The sequence below is a fragment of the Martes martes genome, assembly GCF_963455335.1.
Source record: "Martes martes genome assembly, chromosome: 2".
In the NCBI taxonomy this organism is placed as follows: Eukaryota; Metazoa; Chordata; class Mammalia; order Carnivora; family Mustelidae; genus Martes; species Martes martes.
In genome coordinates this window covers 35,963,794-35,991,244 of record NC_137889.1, presented here as the reverse complement: position 1 = coordinate 35,991,244, position 27,451 = coordinate 35,963,794, and the positions used below count along the sequence as shown (strand labels likewise).

General features: G+C 41.8%; 1 protein-coding gene across 3 annotated transcripts in view; it reads right to left on the bottom strand.

Moving 5' to 3' along the window:
* Positions 1–27,451, bottom strand: part of IDO2 (indoleamine 2,3-dioxygenase 2) — a 54,130-nt gene that overhangs the window by 14,975 nt on the left and 11,704 nt on the right. For 2 of the 3 annotated variants that reach the window (XM_080796930.1, XM_080796932.1), the window contains 6 exons: positions 24,967–25,062; positions 15,315–15,434; positions 12,878–12,996; positions 10,681–10,695; positions 9,339–9,438; positions 7,872–7,989 (listed from right to left, as the gene is read on the bottom strand). In XM_080796930.1, coding sequence (XP_080653056.1) covers positions 7,872–7,989; positions 9,339–9,438; positions 10,681–10,695; positions 12,878–12,996; positions 15,315–15,434; positions 24,967–25,062 — 568 coding nt within the window. The remainder of the gene's footprint in view (positions 1–7,871; positions 7,990–9,338; positions 9,439–10,680; positions 10,696–12,877; positions 12,997–15,314; positions 15,435–24,966; positions 25,063–27,451) is intronic. The other variant, XM_080796931.1, reaches the window with a different exon arrangement.

The following is a 27,451-nucleotide window of genomic DNA, read 5'->3' as shown; positions in this document are numbered from 1 at the left end:
AGGCATTGTGATTTTTTTTTAAACAGTTTTGAAATCATATTTACTTCCTGGATGCCTCTTTCTGTCTCTGATCATACCTACACTCTGCCAATCCTTCGTCCTTTTCCTTGATGTCTGTGGTTCATCTCTTCTGTGGCTGTGACTGCTCTAGCCCATTCCCCTTTTCCCAGACTTGGTAGCATTTTTGGCAGAGGGTAAGTGGCTACATATGCCTGGATGACTCCAGGGCTTAACCCTGATGTTTATGGGAGCAGCGGTGAACCAGGCAGAGGGCAAATAGGAAAGAATGTATGAAGCAGAAGGAATACTGTGTAAACTAGCCTTGAAGTTGGAGAAAGTTGTAGAGAGCAGAATGGAGTCTCGCGTCAAGCGATGACAAGAGCAATTCAGGTACTGCAGCTAGGAGATAGCGAGGGCACCCGCGTCAGCTGATCCCCAGAACTGATCACAAAGAACCAGAGGAGGTCTGCAGAGACCCCAGACTGATGAAATTCCTTTCAAAAGGTAAGGATTTTGGCAGCAAACCATCAGACTCCTCAGATGTGACCCCGTTCTGTCCGACCACTTAAGAAGGTAACTGCCCCCAAAGGTTCTGCCCCATTGATCTCAGTGATCTTGGAACAGAACCAAGATCCTTATCTCCTGGAGATACCCTGTTCCTGCGAATACTGCTTGGACCTGAGGAGCAGTTAAATGCAGAGTGCTGACCCGGATAAGACTGAGGCTTTATCCCAACCACACGCCCACAGACTGACTTCGAGTTTGGTACCCTCACTGCCTGTGCCCTTCTGTTACCTTGTTCGTTGTGTGACTTGTCTTCTCTCCTGCGCTGGGAGCTGAGTAAGAAGCCAGGTTTAATCACTTGGTGAACTGTCACTGAGTTTGGAATCCTGAATCTGCTTTACAACCGTGATTAACTTTGCTTTAGGACTGGAAAAACCTGACGCTGTGGAAAGACACAACTCGTCCGTGTGTCTTCATAGCATGCTCATGAGAAAAGTGCTTTTCAAGGGATGCCTGGGTGGCTCATTCGTTAAGCGTCTGCCTTCGGCTCAGGTCATGATCCCGGTGTTGTGGAATCAAGCCCCGCATTGGACTCTGCTCCCCGGGAAGCCAGCTTTCCCTCTCCTATTCTCCCTGCTTGTGTTCCCTCTCTCACTGTGCCTCTCTCTGTCAAATAAATAAATAAATTCTTTAAAAAAAAAAAGTACTTTTCAGGAACTAAAAGCCAGTGTCAGAACAAGTGAAAGGAAATGTGGTGTCAAATAAAGATAAATTGAAATTAAAATATTCTGGGGTCAGATCATTCTGAGTCATGCAGAACAGATTAAGGATTTTGGTCTTATTCTTACAATAATGGATAAAGTAGTGCCGGCAATAGGAATGTAATGTGACAGGCATATGTAGTTTAAAATTTTCTAGTATTCATATTTCAAAAGTTAAAAAAAGCTGGCAAAATTAATACTAATACTATATTTTAGTTAACCCACAATACCCAAAATATTTTAATTTCAAAAGATAATCAATATAAAAATTATCAATGTGTTTTTTGTAATAAGTTTTTAAAATTTTATGATATACATAAAATTTTCTGTATATGATTACAGACTTAAAATTTATTTTACACATGGGGTGGCTGGACCCCACATGTAAGCCAACGACTCTTGATTTCACCTCAGGTCATGATCTCAGGCTCCCTGCTTAGTGCAGAGTCTGCTTGTCCCATCTCCCTTTGCTCCTCCCCCTGCTCTCTCTCTCTCTCTCTCAAATAGTTAAATTAATGAAATCTTAAAAAAAAAGTATTTTAAACTTATACTCCATTTCAACTTGGATGCTTAATTTTCAACAATTAAGTGAAATATGACCATTCAGTAATAGAGCTGTGTTTAACAAAAAACTATTTTACATTGATTCCGTTTTTAAATGTCAACTTCAGTTGTTTAAAAGAAATAAAATACAATTAAAATTCAGTTCCCCAGTCACACTGGTCACATTCCAAATGTTCAGTAGCCACGTATGGCTGGAGGCTACCTTCCTGCACCGTTCCAGGAGAGAAACTGAAGAGTTTTCGGAGTAAGAGTGGTGGAACCTGCACTTCCAGCTTGTGTGTAGAGAATGAATTAAACTAGGAAAAGTGCAGATGAGAGGAGAGTTGTGGAAGGTCGCTGCAGGGTCCTGGCAAGTGGTGAGGAGACCCAGGTCCAAAGCAAGTGATGGGAACAGAGAAAGGAAGGGACGCAAAGGATTCTCCAGAAAGGACTTCCATTTGGGGTAATGGAGTGCTACGTCACTCAGACTGCTCCTTCCACTAAAAACAACCCAAAAAGAGGGATAAGAGATGCAAACATCTTAAAGGCATCAAGGAGCTGAAGAAATAGCAAGGAACAAACAAGCAAAAAATTAAGGGAAAGTGGGAACCCCCAGAAAGGGAGACAGAAAACTAGAGTGGCCAAACCACTTTTCCCTGAAGGCATGTGCCAATCCAGGTACACCAGGGCTTGGTTTTGGGGGCTTCGAACGGTACGTGCCATAAGGAAGACCCTGGTCCCGGCCATGGTGAAACATTTTACAGGATACCCTGCTCATATTAATCTCGGGGTCCCAACGGCCTATATCTCAATGTCAGTGTGTGTGAGCGCTCCCACCCTACCACTGCTTGCCCTAGGAGATAAAATCAGAGCTACCTTGGCATTGAGCAAAACAGGACGACAACAAACAAACAAACAAAACTTGTCCCTGCAAAGCTGTGATTTTTTTTTTTTTTGGCACATTTTCAGCCTAAATTTAATTGCCTGATTGGTACTTGGGCCCTCACTTGCTGAACTTGATTCAAGATAGTCCAGAATTTTAATGTCCCCAAGAACCAGGAAGAACTGGATTTCTTTACCCCAGTCCCAAAAGACTGCCTACAAACAAGGTGTCAAGGACGATGAGCAATACTTGGGAGAGTGGGGGGGGGGGGGGGGAAGAAAAGCCAAAAAAGCAAGCATAAGAAAACAGGACAACCAGCAATGAGAACCAGTAGGAAAGAAGAAATAACAAGGAAGAAACAAGAATCAAGTTTCCAATATTAGAATCATCACATATAAATATAAAACAGCCACACATACATAGTGTGCCGAAGAAAACCAGAAGCAAGCTTGAAAATGTCTACAAAGAACAGAACACTATAAAATAAGAATGGGTTAGAAAATAATAAAATACAACTTTGGGACATGAGACAATCACCTATTGGATGTGTGTATTCAGCAGCAGGTTGAAGATACAGTTGAAGTTGGAAGCAGCTGAGAATTAATTAGATCAGAAGAATTAATCCAGAATGCAGCGCAGAGAAATGAAGAGATGGGATAAAACAGCTAGGCTTGAAGGGAGTGGAGGACGGCGGAGCAGGATCCAACCTCCTGAGTCACAGCTGCGGTAGGAAGACAGAGGACAGCGAGGCACAACCGCAAGGAGCTAGTCCAAGACGACTTTCCGGTTTTATTTTATTTTTTTAAATTTTATTTATTTATTTATTTACTTATTTATTTATCTGAGAGACAGAGAGCTCGCAAGCAGGCAGAGAGGCAGGCAGAGCAGAGGGGAGGAAGCAGGCTCCTTGCTGAACAGAGAGCCCGATGCAGGGCTTGATCCGAGGACGCTGAGATCATGACCTGACCCGGAGGCAGAGGCTTAACCCACAGACCCACCCAGGCGCCCCGAAGAGGACTTTCCAGAATGACAAGTCCTATCAGTTAAAGAAGCACAGTGAAGCCCACACATGATAAATGGAACAATGGGAAAAACAGACCCAGAAAGAGAAACTCACAAGCAGTTGGGGCAAAGATTGGTTGCCCCAAACAAGTAACAGACTGACATCTAACTTCTCAATAGTGACAGTGGAAACCAAAATTATAGTGATCTACTCAACATCTGAAAGAATACAGCTGCTAGCAAAAATACTCTTCAGGAATGGGAGTGAATCCAGCAACTGGTAGACGAGAGAGTTTGCCAGCAGCAGGCCCTCGCTAGAGGAAATCCTAGTGGCAAAAGAAATGTGTGTAATGGAGTGTAAAGTTTTTTGTTTTTTGTTTTTTTTTTAAGATTTCATTCATTTATTTTAGAGAGAAAAGGCAAGCGCAAGCCAGGTAGGAGAGAGTCAGAGGGAGAAGCAAAAAAAAAAAAAAAAGATGATAAATAGATAAGCAAATCTGAGTGAATCTTAACCATATGCAACAATAATCATCATTGTATATTTCTGGATATTTTTGATGTGTGACATGCAATGTACATTCTTCCTTGTAAGTCTTCTGTGAATACTTATGGTACTCTTCAGTATTTGGAGAACTGTTTTTGTGTCGGCGTGCTTCCAGATTTGATGCAGTGACATACTAAAATTGGATTTAAGATAAAATACGGTGGCCCAGGTGACCAGGGTATACCCAGATTACCATGTGTAAATAATCCACGAGAGAAGACAACTTTAGAAATATGCAAGTGGTTTTATTATCCCGTGGTATTTACTAGAGGAAGAATTCTGGGTTAATTATTTATTTTCCAATTGGTTTATTTATTTTTATTTTTTAATTTTTTCGAATAAGCTGTCCTTAACCTGGACAGCTTTTATTGCCAGCAGAGGCTTGTCTCACCAGTACATGGTTCTGACTGTAAAGCCTTCTGCAGACAGCACAGGGAGCTCTGGCTCCAGAAGTCAGTTAAGAGAAATACCAGTAGGCTGCAAAGGGAAGGGGAGTAACTTTCATCAAGAAAGTCCTAAGACCTAAATGTAAATCTAGGATACTGAATTTAGTGATTACAGATTACAGACCCAAAACACAGAGCTACCCCAACATCCAGACAGTCTTTCCTATTGACTGTAAATGTGTGAAAACAGATCAGTTACAAACAAAACAAAACAAAACAAAACAAAACTTAGTTGTTATGCGGTTCTTTGGTGAGCACCTGGATATGCAACTTTATCACAAATTGTTTTATATAAATATCAAAAATGCTTTCAACAAATCTAAGAGTGTCCTAATTACATGCCACTTTTAAGCTTCAATTTAAAATAAAACCAGAAACAAGAATTTTGTTTCCAATTGGTTTTAGACAAATTGAGTTATCAAATTAGGGGAAAAAAAAAAAAGCCCTAGACCAAATTAAATGGACCAATCAGATGGGGACAGTCGCTGAAGTTGACACTACCATTTTGCACCAATTCACTGATTTAGGGACCTGATTTAAACACATACCAAACTGTTAGAAGGAAACGTTTGACTCCTTGCTCTAGTATTAAAGAAAAAATTCTTAACAGCTACCAGTCGGTCAGGGAGACTAGAAATTGTGTTGGTGCAGAAGGAAATACAAGGTAAAAATTTCCATGGCTTTTTGGAACGCAATTTATCCCTCAGCTGTTCCAAGAAGGAAATTAGTTCTTAAAAACAAGAGCTACTGAGAAACATGCCAAAAGACACGCCAGTGTAATCTGGATGCTTGGAAATCTGAACATATTTTAGCCTTCCAACAGAGCACAGCACTCAGACCGGCTGAGATTTCTGCAAATCACCAAGTAAAGCGGCGCTAGGCCCGGATGCCCCAGGCTTCCAGGGTCAACTGGCAGCACAAACAACGCCGTGGGGTAGGCACAGGCTATCAGTGTGGTGCCGGTACAGACTTTTGCCTTAAAAAGAGTCAGGCTGTGAAAACAGACTGAGGATTACATAAGGCTGTGAGGTAGAAGTCATGTGTGGGCTGGACAAAGGGTTCTCAGCAAAGAAAACTGCGGCCTTAAAGCGTACCTTCTCCTCTGCCTTGGGCGTGTTTTCAGGCTGTCCTCCCTGGCAGTGAGGTCCGTATAGAGGAAGGGAGTAGAGCCCACCGCTCTTGCTAAAGTTGAGCTCAGAAAGAAAGAATTTCTGGGAGAGCTCCATTTGTGGGGAGAAAGCAGAGGGAAGAAGGGCGGCTGAGCTCTGTTGATCATGCAGGAAGAAAGTCATTAACCATAAACCAGACACAGTGACTAACACATCTGTGTGATTCCGTCGACCTTGCAGTTTCTAGTATTTATTTTTATAATTTCATTTCTCTGTTTACTATGGCTGCTTCAGAAACCGCTCTGAAACCAGTGGCATTAAACAGCCAGTATATGAAGCTCATGGATTCTGTGGGTTGGAAATTTGGACAGGACACAGGGAATGGCTTTCCTCGGCTTCACGGTATTTGGGTCCTCGGGTGGGAAGACTTGAAGACTGAGGATGATATGAAGGTGGGAACCTAGAATCATGCCAAGGGCTCACTCGTTTCCGGGTCAGGGGCCAAGGGGGTTATCTACACATAGCCTCCCTGTGTGTTCTGACACTCTCATTCACAGCACCGTGGGCCCAGAGTGGGTGGCATTTTGGCGTGTTGGCTACCATGTGGCAGTCACAGCCCCTCCTCTAGCCTGTTCTCAGCTCACATGGGGTCATTTCTGGTACATGCTGTTGATTACAGGCATGTCCCAAGCTGGCCCACATCACATGCGAGGACACAGACCACAGGCATGTCAGAATCGCGTTGGAAAATGCAGTCTCATGCCTTCATCTATTTCACCACAGTGACCACAGGTAAAACCTTTAAAAGAAATTGTCTGTGTGGGAAAAGTTGCCTTTTCGGGGAAACAAGGGAAGTGGCTCTGGTACCTCCAAGGGCCATCAAACCTCCTACAGACGATAGTCAAGAGAGCAGTGGGGCTAGCCCGGGCTGGAGAAGTATGTGCCTCTGACAAGGGGCCCCAGGAAAGCCCGTGACGGACAGGGCTGTGCCATCTCACCGCGGGCACTGTGATGGTGTGGAGGGCCTTGCGGGAGCTTCCAGACTGCTCACTTTGACTCATTCATACGATCTGAGTGCACCTGCAAAATGCCTCCCCTGGTCTTTGTGTCCTGAGTAACAAAGTCAGGGTCCCTTGGCAAGGCTAAAAGCCACGTCACTCAGTTTGGAGAGCTTGTTTGGCAGGAGACCTCTTGATGTGATCAGGAAGGCTTTGAAATTAAAATTCAAGGAAACGGAGGAAATGTGAATCTGATATATAAAACAAGAAAGTTGAAATTAATGTATCGTTTCCATAATACGTCACACGGTGATTTCAGATGAATTTCCACTTGTGCCGTGAGCCTGAGATGGCAAATAAATTTACCCCTTTAATAGAAGGCAATAAAGCTGGGCACCACCCTATGTCCTCCCTCCCTCCCGCCTGTCCTGTTTCCCATAAACCTCTTCTTTCCTGGATTCCCTCTATCTGTCAGTGAAGCGGGACTTGGGGAAACCGATACTTAGACCCTCCTCCCTTGGTAAACGGCTCACACCCCTCTCCCATACCTTCCTTAACACACACTAGTTACATTTTCTCGATTCTTCTTTTAGAGGAAGTTGAAGAGCTGCTGACTTCAGAATAAGATATAATCAATCACAGGAAGGGTGGGCCACTTAACTGGCCACACCCAGGGTAACTCATCCCTAAGCTAGCCACAGAGGAGGAACACTGCAAGGGCCCTCAGATAAGGCCCAAAGCCAAGGTCGGTCATCTCAGATCCCACATCAGAACAAAGAATCAAAGAGGCTTTAGAGACTAGGCACCAACTCCCTTGGACCAACCAAAGGTTGTTGAGTAGAGGCGTGTATAACCAATGTTGTGTGCTCCACCCCTCCCTCCCCAGTTTCATACAAGACCTTGACATGCAAAGAAATATGTGGTCAATTAGAAGAAGAAACCACAGAGATTGTTTTCCAGGAGCACGAACAATTGGTTGCCTTAAAACAAAGCTAATGCACCGGCACCGTCTCGTAGACGTTGCCAAACCTCCAGGCCCTTTTGACCCAAGTGGAGCCCTCTCTCTTCAGGAGCCTCATACCATGCATTTGTCCTAAGGTTCTGGTGATATCCTGAATGGAGAGTCTCAGTTGCTGCAGGGCTTGGAGCAGGGAGTTACGGCTGCGCTGCAAGATGGCATTCACTCCCTGAACGAGCGCCTGAAGAGGAGATTCATTCTCTTAATTCATTATCACTCAGTCCATTGAGAGGGAGTGCACTGCAGAGCTGTGGGAATCCAGAGGAAGGGCACCCCTCCAACTGCTGGGCTCTTTGACAGGGCTCCCTGGGGGCCATTCCTGAACTAAATGTGCTGTGAGGTCTTCCTGAGAGCCAGAATCTTTCTGGGCACCTCCCAGATAGATCCCTAGTTAAATCCTTCTGGACCTTTCCCATTGGCTGCTACTTCTTGTAACTCCGAAGGACATAACCCCATCAATTTCGTTCCTTCTTCTGGATTTATCTCACATTATGATCATTTCTACTTCTGCTTGCTCCTTCTGTGATCTTGGACTGAGGCACCTTCACTCTTGACCTCTTTTGTACTTAAAATCAGAGTCTATAGGTCCCTCAGCTTCGGAGTCGCCTCCACCAGGAAGCCTTCCTTGTCTCCAGCAGTCTCCACCAATACTTCATTCACTCCGTGTCTTTTAGTGAACAAAACACGGGAATGAGAAGTAGAGTAACCACACAGTTTCACTTTTGAGAGGGCAAGAGAGGTGTCAAAAGAACTGTACCACAACCTGCTCACTCTGCTGAGGACACAGCAAGCACTCAGAGCGTGCTCACCAGGGAAGGCAGCAAGCAATTGAGAGGAAGGACACAAATCTCACTTAAGTGTCTTTAGGTAAGGCACAAAACAGCTGCTGGTCACCAGCCACTTCACCTTCTTTTGTTTTACACCTGACCTTTCTGTACCTGCCTGACCTCTGAAGGAGTTCAAGTTTGCAACCCCCTGGGGTGAGGAGATCTCAGTGGTGATTCATTGACCTCTGAGGCTTTGTATAACCATTTTCTAGGCCAGGAGGAACCCCCTATTCCCACCCCCTGCTTAATCCTGTACAGCACTTGAGTTTTAACTCCAGCTCTCATTTCCCTGTGCCTGACACTGCAAGTCTGGGTTAGGTTTTAGATGTCTTTTCATGAAACACTGACTTTTTTTTTTCCCTTTTTACCCTGTGCATCGGTCCATCTTCCTCCCCTGGATGGTGAGCTTCTATGGGCACCAGAACAGTGTTTGTCTGATTCCGTGAGACATTCATTGCTTAGAACTAGGCTTGTCTGCTGAATGGACAAATGGTCATTCCAAGTTTTACCTTTGTTGATGAACGGCAGGTTTCTTTGTGGGCTAGAACTCAGACCTCTTTTCTTAGACATAAACCAACTAGGACAAAGTCTGTGCTCATCTATATTGATTGGTTCACCACAGGGAAAGGGACTTGGTAGGAAGTAAAGCTCTCACTAATTTCTCATTTAGAAGAAAAAAAAAAAAGTTCTGTGGAAAAAATACCTTAATCCCAGGTACTGCTGCTTTCTCCACCAAAACAGTCACCAGTATAAAGCCACGTAGGCTCTCTCCCCCAGGAAATGAGACAATGATGTCCAAGTTCCTTGGGAAGGAAATAACCATGAGGTTAGCGAGGCTTGGAGACAGCGAGGTGCAGAGCCCCCAGGTCACCTCAGAGTCAGACAACCGTGAGAGCAAGTGGACTCTGAGAGAAATCCTCAGAGCTCCACAGGACAGCCCTAGGGAGGAGCATCCACCTCCAACTGCTGATTATCCACTGGGCCAACCTGGGGCTCATCACATCATTCCCATCAGAAGCAGAGAGTCCCAGAGCTGTAGTGACCACAGGCCAGAGCTAATTCCCTGTGCCTGTTTTAAACCTGAAACTAAGGCCCAGAGAAGCATGATGGTTTCCCCAGAGTCATGTCGCTGATGAGTCACTGGACCAGGGCAGGAAGATCTCCTAATTCAGACTAGAGCTCTTTCTCATGAGTGATTCTTCCCCTCCCCGCCCCCAAGTGCTGTATTATAGTAAAATGACAGAAAGACTGTTATACAGGGATCTGTTTTAAATGAGCAGTCATCATATAGATTCAAATATCCCAGAGGTCGATCCAGTCTATAAAACTGAAAACTTCATCCATCAATCACATCTACCTCTAACATCTTATGCACGACAAGAGATGAAAAACAAACACTAAAGAAAAATAAGTTAGGAACTCCACTGTGCCATCAGGGTCACTAGCGTGGAAAGTGACATCTTTGCCCTTCCACCCTCCCTCTTCTGAGTTACAGCTTTTATACTGAACCCCCTCATGAGCTGAGGTTTGGCTCATTCAGAGGCTGATTTTGCTCTTTGGGGAGAGAGGAGACTGAGGATGTCTGGCCCACGAGCACCAGTCCATGCAAAACAAGACATTTCAAAGGCATTCTTCTGAACGGCCTGTGGTTTGGCCATTCACAGACTTTATGGTGAGACCAGAGATCTTTTTCAGATCCTCAAACTTCAAAGAATCACAGGGAATTAGAAAACTGGTAAAGTTTTTTTGTTGTTGTTCTTTCTTTCTTTCTTTTTTTTCTTTTTTTGCATTGCACTTTACTTGTTTCATTATACACAGATTGGAAAACATAGCAAAGAAAATTAATCCCCTAATCCTTACAAAGCTGAGGCACCACCATTAACTTTTGGACTGTTAATTTTTGGTACATGTCCTCCCAGTCTTTTTTTCAGGCATATTTAGATTACATACCCTACCTAAAAACTGGTATGCTTTCTTTTTTGTTTATTTGTAAGCTATGAGTTCCTATGGATTCAAAAGTGAGTGAAGGACTTCTGAGAACTTACCCAATTTCCATGGGTCTTCAGTATTGGCAACCACAAAGAGAAAAAGAAGATAAAAGGACAAATCAGTTTATAAACTGGATATGCCTTTTACAGTTACCTATACACAGGCATGCACGTCTGTGTGCAAATGCACTCACAGCACACACACACGCATGCACACTTCGGATGTCACAGGAAGTGACTACACTGTGAGCAGAACATGCCACCCCAAAACGCCCCCTTAGGCACATTATTTATTTGAACTAACATTACTTCAGAAAGAGCTGGTCCAAGAAGGACACTCTGACCTCCTTTGTTCCCCTGAGAGCAGGAAATAAATCTGCTACACGAAAGGTACCTTCCTGTACCAGGAGAATAGAAAGTGTCCTTATCACCTGCAGTAGGGAATTCAGGGCTGAGAAGCCTGAGGAAATACACCTCGTTACTCCTTCACTAATTTGCTGCCCCAAGTCCAAACCCCTTCATCTTGTCAAGTCTTCCCAAGTGTATTGCTTTCTTGTCTAAAAGGTATAGAAGCTGCTTGTTTGGGTCACTTGTTTGAGTCTCATATTTTTAGAGGCTTCCGTATGTACAAAACTAAATTCGTTTTTCTCTTATTAATCTCTCTTATGTCAATTTAATGATCAGATCAGCCAAAGAACCTAGAAGGGAAGAAGGGAGAAGTTTTCCTCTCCCACAAGCCACTGTGTGACAAAGAAGGAGCCAAATCTCAGCTCCTACAGGAGCCCCAGAATGCTTAGCCAGTGGCCAGCATAGTAAATTATCTCCTTCCTTTTATGTTTGTAATTACCACAAACCCACATTTCTGTTATAACTCTTCTACTCTTACTCAACTTTAGCACGTACCTTAGATGAATTTCACCCCCCTCACCTAGGTGCTCCTGATTTTTTTTTTTTTTTTATAAGTCTGAACTTAGTTTCTCTTAATGGGGTAGTTCACTTGTTTTTTTATGAGATTTTTTTTTTAATTTTAAAGATTTTTTTTATTTATTTGTCAGAGAGAGAAAGAGAGTACACAAGCGGAGGGAGAGGCAGAAGCAGGCTCCCCACTGAGCAGGGAATCTGGTGCAAGTCTTGATCCCAAGACCCTGGGATCACGACCTGAGCCAAAGGCAGACACTTAACCAACTAAGCCACCCAGGCACCCTGGTCAGAATCATTTCTACACATATATTTATTACTTTTTTTTTCTGTCAAAACTCTGAGCCAGATTCAGCAGCTTTAATGAGAATATTGGTCATCAATTTCATTATGAAAGCAGAATTGGTCAAAGTTCATTATTAATACTCATGGAAAATGTATCCTCCCAGGGCTCGGAGCTACTTAGAGAGATGAGATGGCCTCGTTTCTTCCAAGGGGCACACAGAAAGTTACATTGTTTGTTAAGTGTTTAATCCTCTAGAACAGATTCCCATCATCTCCTCTGAAATCCTGTAGTTACCCACAAACCTTATGCTGAGGAAGTACCTCCCCACATTTGACCTAAATGTCCCTTTAGCTATTTTATTAAGTCACAAAGCACTATCTCTTGCATCTACAGCCTGAAATAAACTTGGCTGTGATAATAAAGTTGAAAGGGAAATTAAATGCTTTCTCTCTTCCACCCACTCTATTGATTGTTAAAAACCCATGCTACTTCTTCTCTAGACTAATGCCTACCTACATTCTCAGCCCAACTTTCAGAAGGCTGATGCCGGCTAGGTAGAAGAGGTAGCATCAGCCGTCAAATTCTCAATCCAGTTTATCTAGAGCCCTAATTCACCCTAATTCACCCATAGTCATTCATTTATGATAACTACAACATGATCACTTACTGAAGGCACTGGTCCTAATTTGACAGGACTGGAGGGCATCTTAGAAAACAGGAGATAATTTGGTGAGAAAGTATGAGCAAAGTCTAATTATGTAGGAGCTTGAAGGTCAAGTTGAGAAATTCAGATTGGATATGGAAACAAACAAGAAAAATGTAGCCTGTACCAATGTATTCAGAGTGAAACTGCTGGGACGTGTGATTTTTGAACTTGAGTTCAGGTTCATCCTTCTTTACAGCCATAAATCAGACAATGAATATGAACATCTCTAATTGCAAGTGGCTGAAAAAGCCAGGGACTTTACTTCAGGGAGAGTAAAAGTCACAGGACTGCCCTTTACTCAGTTTCAGTCTGTTCACATCCAAAGCACTCACTCCACGTCTTACCTTTCTGGATTCCTAGGGGTCCAGTTTGTCAGTACCAGATCTGAGTGGACCAGGATCGGAGGGAGCCCCAAGTTTCTGGAGACTTCAACAAGGGGAAGGGCAAGATTTCTTGGCAGAACCTTTTAGATACGAATCCAGATATATACGGTTATGTTATGATAGACAGAATATATGGCCTATAGATAAATCCAGATACATATGACTATGATATTATATGACAGAATATACAGTTAGTATATTCTAGGAAAAATGCAGTAGAGGAGGTAGTCATGGTTGCCCTCTATTTCAGCAATCCTGTGGCAGAGAAAGGACCTGGGCAATAAAACTGGTATTATCTGAGTGATCTGTAAATGCACACCTTGCTCTCATATTTTTCCTGTTTACACTCTAGTGGATCTATTGTTTATAAGTACAAGCTGAAATTTATATGAATATTACAAAGCTGAAGCACATACATACAGATACAGTATAAAATAATCTCTGAAAGTTGACTGCAAAGAAGGGCACTACTAAATGTTTTGAACATGAACTGAGGACTGAGTCGATCAATAGTAGGACAAAAATCTCTGTATCTATCTACTTATCTATAGACACAGACAACTACATAAATATGTTGATGTATCTGTTTATGTGTATAAGACCTCAAGCACATATACACATGCATGTATGAACACACACACGCACATGTGTGTGTTTATGTGTCAATCAGGAAGAGTTATGGGGAGGATAGAAAATTTCATCCTGTGTGGCAGCCAACTCTGTCCATAATTTCGTATATGTGCTGCCGAAGCGAGCACTGTCCATCATTTCGTAAGTCAAACCCAATAATAACTTCAAGTAAGTAAGTCACCTCAAGACAGTTCCCTTTCAACCCCTAAGTTGTCTGAGGACCGCTCCAAGGAGACTTATCTGCCCACAAGTCCAGAAGCTATGGGGGACCTGTGTTTTTTTTTTTTTTTTTTTTTTTGTTTTTAACTGCAGACAAGGCTAAATTAGTTTAGATTCAAAAGAACGTTCTCATGCTTCCTATTTCCCACTTCCATTTTTATTTCCCCCTAAGATAAAAGTTTCAATTAAAGGAGTCCCTCTTCTGCCTTTGCTTTCCCTTGGATTTTTAGATTAGACTTGGGGCAGAACTGTTTTTTAGGTAGAAAACAATAAAGAACTTTAAAGAGCCCCTTGGGAATCAGGGAATGAGGAGGGCAGTGCAGAAGGGAGGTGTCTATTTCAGTGAAAAGTTAAAAGATGAGATGCAGAGAAAGAGATGATCTGAGACTGTGGACAGGGGATCCCTGTTCATCTGCAAGTACAAGAACAGACCTTGAAGTTAGAGACTCCTTCTCCTCCCAGGGCTCAGAGCTACTTAGAGAGATGAGAGGGCCCCGTTTCTTCCAATTCTTTAATATGATTATGGTTTGGAGAACACAAGGTGGGAGGGGAGCCTAGTAGAATGGTTGGTAGTGTGCCTAGATTTCAAACTTTCTTCTATCAGACACAATTTTTTTTAAAAAAATAAGATGTCTTGACATTTAAAAACTCTGAAGCAACTCTATACCTTCCTCTCTCCTTTCTCAGCCTCCCTTGCTTTTCTCATGGGGAGTGTCTCATGTTTACTTGGAAGAAAAGAGACAAGATCAATCAAGCAAGCCAAATAGGCCAGGGCTGCTCAGTGAACATGAAGTACTAGAACAGTGGAAAAGGGACACTTCTGCAAAATGAAAGGGAGTAGTCTTTTCTACTGCTTCGTGGAACTCAGAGACTTCACATTATAATCTTCAGGTTGAAACCATAAAATGATAAGTCAAGATTCAGAAGAGATTTAAAGAAATTATTAAGAGACCAATAATCAGTAGAAAGAAAGGAGTATTAAAAATTAAAATTAATCTTGTTAATGTCAATGAGTGCCTCTAAGGAAAGAAGGTTACACTGGTGAATCAGAAGGTCTGAGCTTGGACTTGGATTTTACACTCACTTGCTCTCTGACCCTGGACAAGGACTTTATCTTCCGTAGTCCTCAGCTGTCTATAAAATGGGCACAGTAGAATTTCACTTACCTTATGGGATTGTGAAAATCAAGAGATAATGTATGTGCAGAGGCAGACAAAATGCCCTAAGAGGTAAGCTATCGTTAAGTACTTTGAGACCTCAGTTGTTGCCTTCAAATGCATTGGGAAGCATTATTGCCAGAAAGAAAATAGATGTGAAAGCTCATGAAAGGGAGAAATGGCTACAAGTTCTAAAAAAGAAAAAATTTAGTTTCTTAAGGAAAAAAATTCTTTCATTGAAGTGGGCCACTTGTCCTTCCTCCAAAGGATAGCCAGATAAAAGAACAAGAAGGGACCCGTCTTCCGAAAAACAGTGTGGGGCCAAACAGGGAGTGTATTCCAGGAGCAGCAGAACAGGCGGAAGACAAGGTGGGCATCTGGTTGTCCCTTACCTCTTGGGGCTGTGTCTCTCCTCTTTGCCAGACGTAGCCCATAGTCATTAAGCTCAGAACCAAGTGGGCCAGGCGCTGTTCCCGGTAACTCTGGAGGAACTGGCAGTTCAAGAGGGGCATCTGTTCAAGGCAATACCCACACGTTATCAGCTGCAGGGCTGAGGCTGGGCACAGGGCATCTCTGACTTAAAGCGTTCTTCGCATATAGGGAACAGCTTATATTTTTGTGGAGGGAGAAAGAGCCTCCGTGCACTCCCATTCTCCCCCTGATCTGAGGACACCGCAGTATGGAGGGATTCCAGGCAACATTGTTTGGGAAGTACCGAACCACTCCATCCAAGCTCCCAAATGACCCCCATGGTTGTGCCAGCCCCTGGTCACATCCACCAAGGAGCTGACAGATTGGTCAGAGTGTTCTTGCATAACGAATTCCCCAGACCAGGATTGTTTCCTTCCTGGAGTGTCACCGTGGCAGCTCCCTTGGCATCATGAGAGGCAGACAACAGACCTGCCCTGCAGGCGTTACTCTCTCAGCTTCATTCCCTCCTAAAAGGAGGCCCAGTGGACTTGGGGATTTTACCAAATCCCTAGAGGGCATTAGCTGAGCTGGTCCAAAGAATTGGGCAGTCCTTGTTGGAACCCTTCCAGTGACCCTGGAGGGGTGTTTTCTCTTCTCCATGCCCTTTACCCAGTGGAAATGGGTCACTTGGAAGTTTACAGATGGTGTCCTCATGAAAGTCACACCCTGCCCACAAGTTACCCTGCCTAAACAAGGACCAGTTTCTCACTTTTGCTTGGAATAGCTTTGCCTGGCCTGGTTGACACCAACCAACAAGGAGCTGCAGGTTCCCGGCACGACCTACCCACCCCCCCCCCCACCTCTGCTCTCCTCCGTTCCTCCCACGGCTGCCCCAGCTCTAGAAACAGCCTGATCCAGCTCTTCCTGTCTCTGGGGTCCTTAAGTGCCACAAAAGGTGGTGGCGAATGTCTTGTGTATCCTTTTTTTTTTTTTTAATTTTATTTTTTCACTGTTCCAAGATTCATTGTTTATGTGCCACACCCAGTGTTCTATGCAATACTCGCTGCCCTAAATACCTACCACCAGGCTGACCCATCCCCCCACCCCCCTCCCTTCCGAAACCCTCAGTTTGGTTCTCAGAGTCCACAGTCTCTCATGTTTCGTCTCCCCCTCTGATTTCCCGCAATTCACTTTTCCTTTCCTTTTCCTAATGTTCTCCATGTTATTCCTTATGCTTCACAAGTAAGTGAAACCATATGATAATTGACGTTCTCTGCTTGACTTATTTCACTCAGCATAAATCTCCTTCAGTCCCATCCATGCTGATACAAAAGCTGGGTATTCATCCTTTCTGATGGAGTCATAATATTCCATTGTATATATGGACCATATCTTCTTTATCCATTCATCGGCTGAAGGGCATCTTGTATCCTTTTTTTTTTTTTTAAGATTTTTTATTTATTTATTTGACAGAGAGAGAGATCACAAGTAAGGAGAGAAGCAGGCAGAGAGAAGGGGGAAGCAGGCTCCCTGCTGAGCAGAGAGCCCGATGTGGGGCTCCATCCCAGGACCCTGAGATCATGACCTGAGCCAAAGGCAGAGGCTTTAACCCACTGAGCCACCCAGGCGCCCCTCTTGTATCCTTTTAAGCTCCTGGCACCGCAGAGCAGCCTCTGACCCACTGCTCCTCCCGCCCAGGCTCCCTACCAGCAGCTCATGGGATCCTTCCTCTGCTCTCTGCTAGAGGGCAGCCTTTCCGTGTCTGTCCTCCCCACTCAGCTGCGTGTTTATTCTTTCTAAAAATTGGCTCTGAAAGAGTCCCAAAGGCAACGTGCTCCAGGTTCGCGTGCTTGCCTGCGTGTATGGGGGGGGGGTGGCTGCTGAGACGTTGCATTTCAACAGGAAGCAGCCAGAAAATACTAACAATAGTTATTTATTGAGTATTTGTTATAAGCCTCTTAACTAAAGTGTCCCTGAAGCAGGATGCTAAAAACTTCCCAGGCCAGGTCATGTTCTGCTTTCCCCTCAAATGCACAGGCCAAAACTGAATCAGAGAGGGTAAGCACAGGTCACAGAGTCAGGAGGGACTGAGCCAGGGTACTACTTCAGCTCCATCCACTGTCCCACTTTCTCAAGTTAGCCCTGCCTGGTAGAAATGAGAGCCACATGTGTAATTTCAAATTTTCTGGCAGGGACATTAAAAAGAATACTAAAAAGAAACATGAAATTTATTTTAATAATGTATTTTTCTACATCAGTATAATATTTTTCTACATCAGTATAATATTATCAACACATGGTCAGTATAAAATATTGAAATACTTTGCTCTTTTTGTAGTAAATCTTCAAAATCCAGTGAATAGCTTACATATCAGTTTGTCTTAAACACATTTCAGATGTTCAATAGCCATAAGCCCCTGTTGGTAACCTATAGTGCCATCTTAGGGTAAAGGAACAAAATCTGATTTGGGAATGTGGCTCTCGGTTAGAGACTTTTTGGAAATTTCTTGCACATTCCAGAGTCCCTGGGCTCTTCTTTCCAATCAAACACAAATAATTTTTAAAAATGATTTAGAAAAAAATAAACAGCAACAACAAATACTCTTTGTAACAGAAGTTTTTTTCTACAAAAAAACAATGAAATGGTTAGGGAGAGAATGAGTCATAAACTATGTTTTCCTGAATTTAAAGTAATGAACTTGATTTCATATTTGTGTTTTATTATAAGATGGAATGTAAATACAGAAGTTGTAAATTGCAATCTCATTACAGTTCTAATTTTCATTTTCCTGATTGTTAATAAATGTTTGCATCTTCCATATGTTACTTGGTCATTCATGTTTGCTATTTTGTAAAATGTTCATGTTTACAGCACAGTTTTTTAACTTAGTTGTTTGTCTTTCTATTTTATTTCCAAGACTTTGTATATCCAGGATACAAGTCTTTTTCTTAGCTATATATGTGATAACATCATCTTTCAGTTTATGGCTTGGCTTCTCATTTTCTTTATGGTCTATTTTGATGAATGGAGGCTCTATTTTTTTTTTTTTAAGATTTTTAAAATTTATTTCACACACAGAGAGAGATCACAAGTAGGCAGAGAGGCAGGCAGAGAGAGGGGGAAGCAGGCTCCCTGCTGAGCAGAGAGCCTGATGCGGGGCTCGATCCCAGGACCCTGAGATCATGACCTGAGCCGAAGGCAGAGGCTTAACCCACTGAGCCACCCAGGTGCCCCTGGAGGCTCTATTTTAATGAAATTAAGTCTATCATAAAAACATCCCAGTTTTAGTCATTAGGAAATCTTCCTTAGTCCAAGTATATATTCTTTTAAATTTTCTTCTATAACATTTAAATTTTTGTCTTTTACATATAAATTCTTAACATCTGGAATGAATTTATTTTTATGATAAAAATAGCCAATCCAGTGGTCCTCTCTGTTTATTGATGCCCCCCATATCATCTGATCTTAATTTTTGTAGTTTTATATTATGTCATGATAATTGATAAGGCAAATCTTCTCACCTTGTTGTTGTTAAATACATATATATTTGTTCATTTATTATGTAACATGCATGATGAACTAAGCATTATTTTACTTTCACAACTTCCACGTTTTTTTAACATCTTGTTAAAAATAAATATATAATTTTAACTTCATCATCATATTAATGCACTTTGGCCAAAAGACTATGTCCATACACACACACATGCACGCACAAACTATTTTAGAAATTCCTTCTTATTTCACAGACACATTAGCAGCGACTACTAAGAAGTAACTATTACCCGCCCCCAAGAAAATTGACCATATATTTCATTAATTTCATTGTTTGGCAGTCTTTCTTAAATACTCTTTTTTTTTTTTTTTTTGTCTTTCCTGAGTCCTTTATTCTGATTTGGAGTCATGATGCTAGAATAATTTCTGAACATTTGAGACAAAGTGTTTGGATAGTGTATTTTCTTATTTCTTGATTTGATTGATAATTTATTTTTTTTCGTTCTCATGGATGATTAATAAAATCTGGGTTCTAAATACCTTTTCCTAAAATCTTATTAATATTCATACAGTATCTTTAAAAAATATCAGTATAGACAGATACATATTTATTTTACACTTTGGATTATAACCCAATGCTACTTTGTTTACTTGCATGCGATGTTGTTCCATATTGGCCACTGGGGGCTCTTTCAGGTTGGCTTTTGTGTCCTGTTTGACATGCCCCAGGTATTCCCTTTGTTAGCATTGCTTTACTTCCTGGCAGTGTAACATTGTTCACCTTGTATTTGCCCTGTCCCAAGTTTATAATCAGCCCTTTCTCCAAGGAGCCCTTGTTCCTTTTTTGGAGAACAGTGTCCCCACACGGGGCTTGCCCATTCCTCCTGGGTGCCCACTGTTCCTACGTCCTCACGGGACAAAGCTAGGACATGTGTGGGTGTGCACACATATTATATATATCCATATCCATATAATGTTGATTTATCCGCATACATTTATCTATTTACCCACATACGTAAGCTAAACATGACTTTATACTCGTCTCCAACTCTAATCCAGTGCTGCAGGTTGATTCAAATTCCCCTTTGGCCAATTTGTAACTTTTATCTCTGACAGCAAAGTATCATCCACCCTCCGTTTATCTGCTCAACCTAATATACATATAAAGCAGTTTCAGAATTGTTAAACCATACCCCCACAGGAAAACCAATTTCCCAACTGGAGTATAGTGATACTGTGCAGTTCCTCTTCAGTCTGGCCATACAGATTCTAGCCACAGCATCATTTCCCACTGTGGCTTAGGTCAGCTCCTTTCTCCCCAACTCCCCCCCATGAAATGATGTCATGCATCTGGAACACAGTTATACTCGTTTGTTGTAGTCTACATTCCACCCCAAGATTCCCCCCAGTTCTGGTTAATTGGCTTTTTAAATTTGCATACAATTCACTCTTCGTGATATACAATTCTATGGGTTTTGCCACGCCTGAATACCCCACGGAACAAAAACTCCTCCTGCAGTAGCCAACCACCCACTTCTTCCGCCTCAGTCCTTGGTAATCACTGATCTGTTTTCTGTCCTTACAGTTTTGTCTTTTCCAGAAAGTCATTTGAAAGGGATCATACAATATACATACAGTCTTTTGGGTCTGACATGTTTCATTTAGCAAGATACATTTGACACCTAGTAGCATTCTGTTATGTGGCTCTAATTCAGTGTCTCATCCAGTCAGGACAGCTATAACAAAGTAGCACAGACTAGGTGGCTTATAACCATTGTTCGTTTAATTCTTACAATTTTTGAAGCTAGAAGCCCAAGATCAGGCTGGGGGCCCAGCGTGACTGGGTTCTGGGGAGGGTCCTCTTCTGGGTTGTGCGCTGCTGTCTTTCTGGTGTATCTTCACATTGTAGCTGAGGAGGGCCAGAGAGCACTCAGGAACCACTTTAGCTACATTCTGTGCCGGTCAGTTTAATGTGCTGACTTGACCAGGCTAAGGGATGCCCAGGTAACTGGTAAAACGTTATTTCTGGGTGTGTCTTCGAGGGGGTGTTTTTGGAAGAGAGTAGCATTTAAACTGTAGGCTGAGTAAAGAACATCACGCTCAGCGATGCGGGTGGGCTTCATTCATCCCATCAGAGCTCAGATAAGATAAAAAAGTGGACGAAGCATGAATTTTCCGTCTGCTTGCGCTGAGACAGCCATCTTCTCCTGGCTTGGAACATCGGTGCTCTCCGTGCTCGGACCTTCAGACTCGGGCTGGGACTTAACACTCTTGGCTTCCTTGGCCTTCAGCTTCCCTAGGTCCCTGATTTGCAGGTCGCAGTCTCCATAGCCATGTGGGCCTGTCCCTCCGAATAAATCTTCTTCTCTATGTCTATATCCTCTTGCTTCTGTTTCTCTGGAGAACCCTGACTAATTCATCTCCTCAAAGCCCCACCCTCTAATACCATCATATTGGGGACTAGGAGTTGAAAATCTACATTCAGTCCATGTACTCTGAGAATTTGACTATTCTCCTGTTCAGAGACAGGCTGGTTATTTCCAGTTTGGGGCATTATGAATCAAACTGCTATAAACAGTCACATGCAAGCTTCTCTACGCACATTAATTTTCACATACTTAGGAATGTGACTGCTGGGTCATATGGAAAGTCTATATTCAACTTCCTGAGAATCTGCCAAACCGTCTTCCAAAGTACTTGTACTATTTTTTTTGCATTCCCACCAGCAGCATGAAAGAGTGTCTCTTTTGGTATATATCCTCATCAGCACTTGATAATGCTGAATTTTCCTTTTTAATTTTAGTTATTCAAAGAGGTGTTAAGTTGCCTCTTAACACGTATTAGTATAAATAATCCTGTTACTCCATAAGTAAACCATTTTTGTTTTTTATTGTTTCTTGAATAAAACTTGAAAATTTTTCTTCTTATTCTAAAAAATTTGAAATTTCACGGGGATATCTATATGTGTCCCCCCAACCCCAATATCCTTCTGATAAAATACTCAAATCTTTTCTAAGATCTGAAAACTTTTTCTTATGTGCTTGAAGCTTTGCTTTTCCTCCACCTATACCACTCTGCTTTGGGGAACTCTACTTTGTAGAATTTGGGTCATCCATTTCTCCTTTTCTATACTTTATTTTTTTGAGAGTTGATGTTTCTTTAATTTTTGCTCTATACTTTATGAAAAGTGTGTCCTTTTTCTATAACCAGTGCTTCTCTGATTTATTTGAGTTTATATTGAGTTTTTTGCTTGTTTATTTCTTTGTTCCCCAATAGTTACTTTTATGTACAACTTCACTTATTTTTACAAAGTAAATAAACTGGAGAGATTAATTCGAATTTCAAAAACATTGATCTCATCAGAGCCATTAGTTGTGAATGTCCAATCCCTTCCTACTGTGTTTTGACTTATTTCTTCTTTTCATATGACATGGTAATTTGTTATTATTGATTCATGTTCAGGGACTGTGGTCAGTTCTATCATAACTAGTAGCTTTTAAAGCATCCCTTAATCATGTTTCCAGAATGCTGCTGAGTCTCCTCTTGTGTAGCTTCTGGAAGCAAGTCATTTGCCTGTAGTGTTTTGTGACAGTGGAGTGGAGAAAGGGGACTCTTTCTGGAATAAGATGGATGTATCTAAACAAATAAACAAGTTTTGTTTGTTGGTTGGTTTTTTACCAAATATGGATAGGTTTCCTGGGGCTTTCTAAGAGCAAGGTGGCTGGTCTGAAGGTACTTTAAGATCAAAAATGTAAATCCAGTTATTGTGTTGTCTGTGCCAACTAAAAGGCTCAAGAGAACAATTTTTTAGTCTGAAGCTCCATGTATGGTCCTGGAAGCCATAATATTTGCTTTTCATGACTGATTTCCAAATGATTCAGTCTCAGCCTGTGCTGGTGATGTCTTTTTTTTTTTTTTAAGATTTTTTTTTTTTTAAATTTTTAAATAATTGCAGCACCTAACTTGGGGCCTGAACCTATGTCCTCAAGATGAAGAGTTGCATGCTGTACTGAATGAGCCTGCCAGGGACCCCAGTGAAGTCTTAAAAGTGGATTCATGTAATTAGATGTTTTATACGTAATTAGAAATGTAGAGACTGGCCACAAGTGTTGTAGTAGTTTCCTAGGGCCACCTCAACAAATAAACACCAACTCAGAAGCTAAAAACAGTAGAACTGTATTCTCTCACAATTCTGGGCAATAGATGTCTGAAATTAAGATATTTATAAGGTTCGTTCCTTCTGGAATTTCTAAAGGACAGACCATCCGTTCCCTCTTCCCTTCCCAGTGTCTGGTGATTACCAGCAACTCTTGGCACACTTTGGCTCGTAGATGATGCATCTCTTCTCTTTCTCGCCTCTACCTTGACATGGTCTTCTTCCCTGTGTATATGTGGGTCTGTGTCCACATTCCCTTCTTCTTATAAGGACTCCAGTCACACTGGATTAGAGTGCACCCTAATACAATATGACCTCAGTTACCTTGATTACATCTGCAAAGATCCTATTTCCAAATAAGGTCACAGTCCTAGGTTCCAAGTGGACAATTTCTGGAGAGACACTATTCAACCCAGTAGAAGTGTCAGGGGATTATTTTTACAGCTGTGCTAAACTCTTTTGCCAACTTCCATGTTTTCAGTAGCCAGAAGTTAGCTGTACACTCCTGGCCTTTTCTCACTGATATTTCACATATGAGGAGCACCAGTTCAATGAATCCTTCACTTCACTCTTAACAGTGTAATCAAATAAAGCCTAAGGAAAGCCTGGTGCAGAGAACTGTGTAGTTCACAAATAGAACCTTAATCTGTCCTTCTACAAATCGTTCTTGGCTCCACCTTGCTTTTATGTCTTGCTACTCTGGACTGGGAGAAGGAGGCTACAGAGGTTCAGTTTGCTTCGGTTGTATGCTTTGTGTGGGTACAATACACTCTGATATAATTTGCTTAATATGAAACAAACATTCTTAAAGTTTCATCCGTCTTTGGTACTTTCTCTTGTTCCCTGCACTTAAAGATATTTTCTTATTTTTCTTCTTCTTCTTTTATTTCTTTGGTCTTATTAATGAGACTTTATGCAGGAGGAAAATAAATTCTTAGGCTTAGTTTGCTATCTTCATAAACACCGAAGTCAGTCTCTTACATCTCTTACAGGATTTCCAATCTTGTGCCTGCACTTAGCAGGCATCTAGTAAGTACTTTTAAATCCATTAGTATTTATAGATATTAAATACGTTTAAGTCAGTGATGGAGAATTTGGGAGCATGGGAAAGCTTTCTTGTATCTCTGAAATCTCATGGCGCTCCAAATTGGAGAAGAGACCAGAGGGAAGTATAAATATATACTCAATGCTGCTGAATGGCAGGGACAGAAGAAGTGATTTAGTCCCTATAACAATTCCATGAGACCAGAACTTCTCCCCTTCTGTAAAAAAGGAGGTAGAACTACAGGGGTGAAATAATTTGTTTTCAAGTTGGATAGCTACTATATAATAAAGCCAAGATTCAAACTCAGGTCTTCCTGAATCAAAGTCATGTTTTCTTGTTACATCGTCTTATTTATTACTGTGGGATACTGTCACTGCTCCAGGGACCAAGAAGTTTCACTGATTCTTACTCATTCTTGGGAAATAATGCTCCTCTTATCAACTGTTTCTGCAGAACCTACCAACCTGACTTTATAAATCAGCAATTCTCTTGACTCAACTATTCTATAAGACCCTGATGGTAAAATCAGGGGAGAGGACATGTGACATGTGACATACAAGGAGGACACTGAGAATTTCAATGCTTACCCTTCTCCAGCTAGATCTTAACCATCAGCTTACCTATAATTCCCAACCAGATGGCCTTCATTCTGTAAACAAATATTTGTTCAGTGCCTAATGTGTTTCAGAAATGATTTTGTGCAGGCTGTGGAAATTTTAAGGAAATTCATGTCTAATATGAGGAACAACTCATTCCACTCTTTAGAAAAGGTGAGATAGCTTTCTTGGTAATCTCAATGGCAATCATTGGTGTCCCTGGGTCCATTGACCCACTTTCATAATTCTGAGAAAGAAATGTGGTGTGGGGATGAAAATACGATGATGAGAAAACTTAAAGAGAAAAAAGAACTTAAAGAGAAGAATGAAAAAGATATACCTTATTTACTCGAGCTTGAAGCTGCTGACTCTCAATCAAATGAGGGAGTTCGTTGGCAATTTCCATCCAAGGCCTAAAATGATCTGGAAGTTCTTTCTGCATTCAAAATGGAAACATCTCAGTATTTTATTTTTTTTTTTTTTAAGATTTTATTCATTTATTTGACAGAGAGAGATCACAAGTAGGCAGAGAGGCAGGCAGAGAGAGAGGAGGAAGCATGCTCCTCGCAGAGCAGAGAGCCCGATGTGGGGCTCGATCCCAGGACCCTGGGATCATGACCTGAGCCAAAGGCAGAGGCTTCAACCCACTGAGCCACCCAGGCGCCCCCATCTCAGTATTTTAGACCTTTCTGGGAAGCAGCTTTGGGGGAGTAACTGCTTTCATATTTCAGTTTTAAATTAGAATTCAGGTCCGTTCAGTTCAACAAGTATTGAAAATTCACTCCATGCTGGGCCCTGTGCTAAGCATTACAAACACACAGATGATTGAAATACAGTCCTTGGGTTTAAGGAGCAGGCAGTCTAGTAAGTCAGAAAAAAATGTAGCCAGATATATCCCAGTGCAGTGTAATATTTTCAGTTACTGACACGTGGGCAAGCTTAAGAACTTGCAAAGAAGAGGAAGTTGTTAATTCTGTCAAAAGTTGTGGGAAATAAAAGGGAAGTATTTGTAGGAATATGACAATGGGGGCCAGTGTTAGAGTCTGAAAGTGACTTTGCTGGGGGAAATTTGAAAATGGGAAGGAAGTAAAACAGGAGAGTTAGTGGATATGGGAGAGAGCTGTGCTTCCTGGGACTTCAAGAGACCCAGTGTTACTGCAATACGAAGCTCAAGAGAAAAGGTGATCGATGATGAGACCAGAAAATCAGATCAAATGTGCTTTTTATAAAGTGCCTAAGAATTTTCTTTTCATGTGGTTGGTGACATGGTTCGATCTGAATTTTAGAATGATAATTTTGTTGATAAGATTTGAAGATATAAAATCAGATTGGGAAAGCTTTGAAGTACTACTTGAGGACTAAATTTGGACAATGACAATGAATTTCGAAAGGAAATATTCAAGAAATATTTGGAAAGGGGCACCTAGGTGGCTCAGTCGGTTAAGTGTCCAACTCTTGATTTAAGCTCAGGGTGATCTCAGGGTCATGATCTCAGGCTAGGGGAAGAATACTTGTGTTTCTCTCCCTCCACCCCTCTCCCAGCTTGCACTCTCCCTTTCAAATAAATAAATAAATAAATAAATAAAATTTAAAAAAAGATATATTTGGAAAGTAAAATTAAAATGATGAGTGATTAAATTTAGAGAAAGGGACTAAGGGCAAGATGACTCCTAGTCTAATAACATTGACTATGCTGGACCCAAGGTTTAGCCAAGTAGAACATAGGCGGAATTTCAGCAATCCTAGCTCCATCCCAGGAAATGGCACACTATACCTTTTGCTGTAAATAAACTTATATTGGAACACAGTTACGCTCGTGTGTTTACATATTGTCTGCGGCTGCTTTCACATTACAGCCCCAGAGTCAGGGAGTTGCAACAAGAAAGCTATATGGTATGCAAAACTTCAGGTATTTACTATTTGACCCTTTATAGAAAAAGTTTGCCAACTCCTGATCTATCCCTATGGTCTGGACCTCCTTTTTTCAGAGTATAAACTGCAATTGAAAGTTGTGTCTGTGAGGTAAGAAGGAGAGGCCATGTACAGATGATTTCCCTGTTTAGGAAATAGGTTACTGAATGTATCGATGGGAACACAGATTGAGACAGAAATGCAGGGAGAGTCAAAGAGAAGGCATAAAAATAGTGAGTTTATTGTTCAATATTTATAGCCTAGAATGTCAGGATATGGCCACATACCGGACAAGTGCATTTGCAGTTTGAGGTTCAGGAAAAAAATTGGTATTAGAAATGCACGGTTGGGAGGCATACCTGTGGTAGAAACTTCACCTGGAGCTAAAACCACAAAAGTGTATGAAGTCATTCAGGAGAAGTTCCCAAGCGAAAGGAGAAGGCCCAGATCAGCACACACTGGGGAACAGTGACAAAGCAGGTGGAGGAAGTGAATCCAGCAGCACAGATCAAACAGAGGTTCAGTGGGCCAGGAGAGAATCACCCTATGGAAGTCAAGATGCTAGAAGACATTAGAAGACATCAAAGAAGGGACTTATCAGAAGGTCAGGTGTTCCCGTGGAAAGTTAAAGGAAGACTGTCCACTTTGAAAAAAAAAAAATTAAGAAGGTACCCATGTGTGTATCAGTCTTTCTCTATATACACATTTAGGTCAGGGTCGTGGGAGCAGGGTTCAATTTTAGTGTGTTGAGGAAGTGAGACCACAGAGACCGAAAGAGTAAATTACTATGTTTCGGAGAGCCTTGGGCCTTAGCAAGATGTCATGTGGGTTTGAGAGCTATCTCAGTTTTAAAATGAGAACATTGAGCAGTTTAGTCTTGAAAGAGGACGATTTTGAAGATAAAGGACAGACAA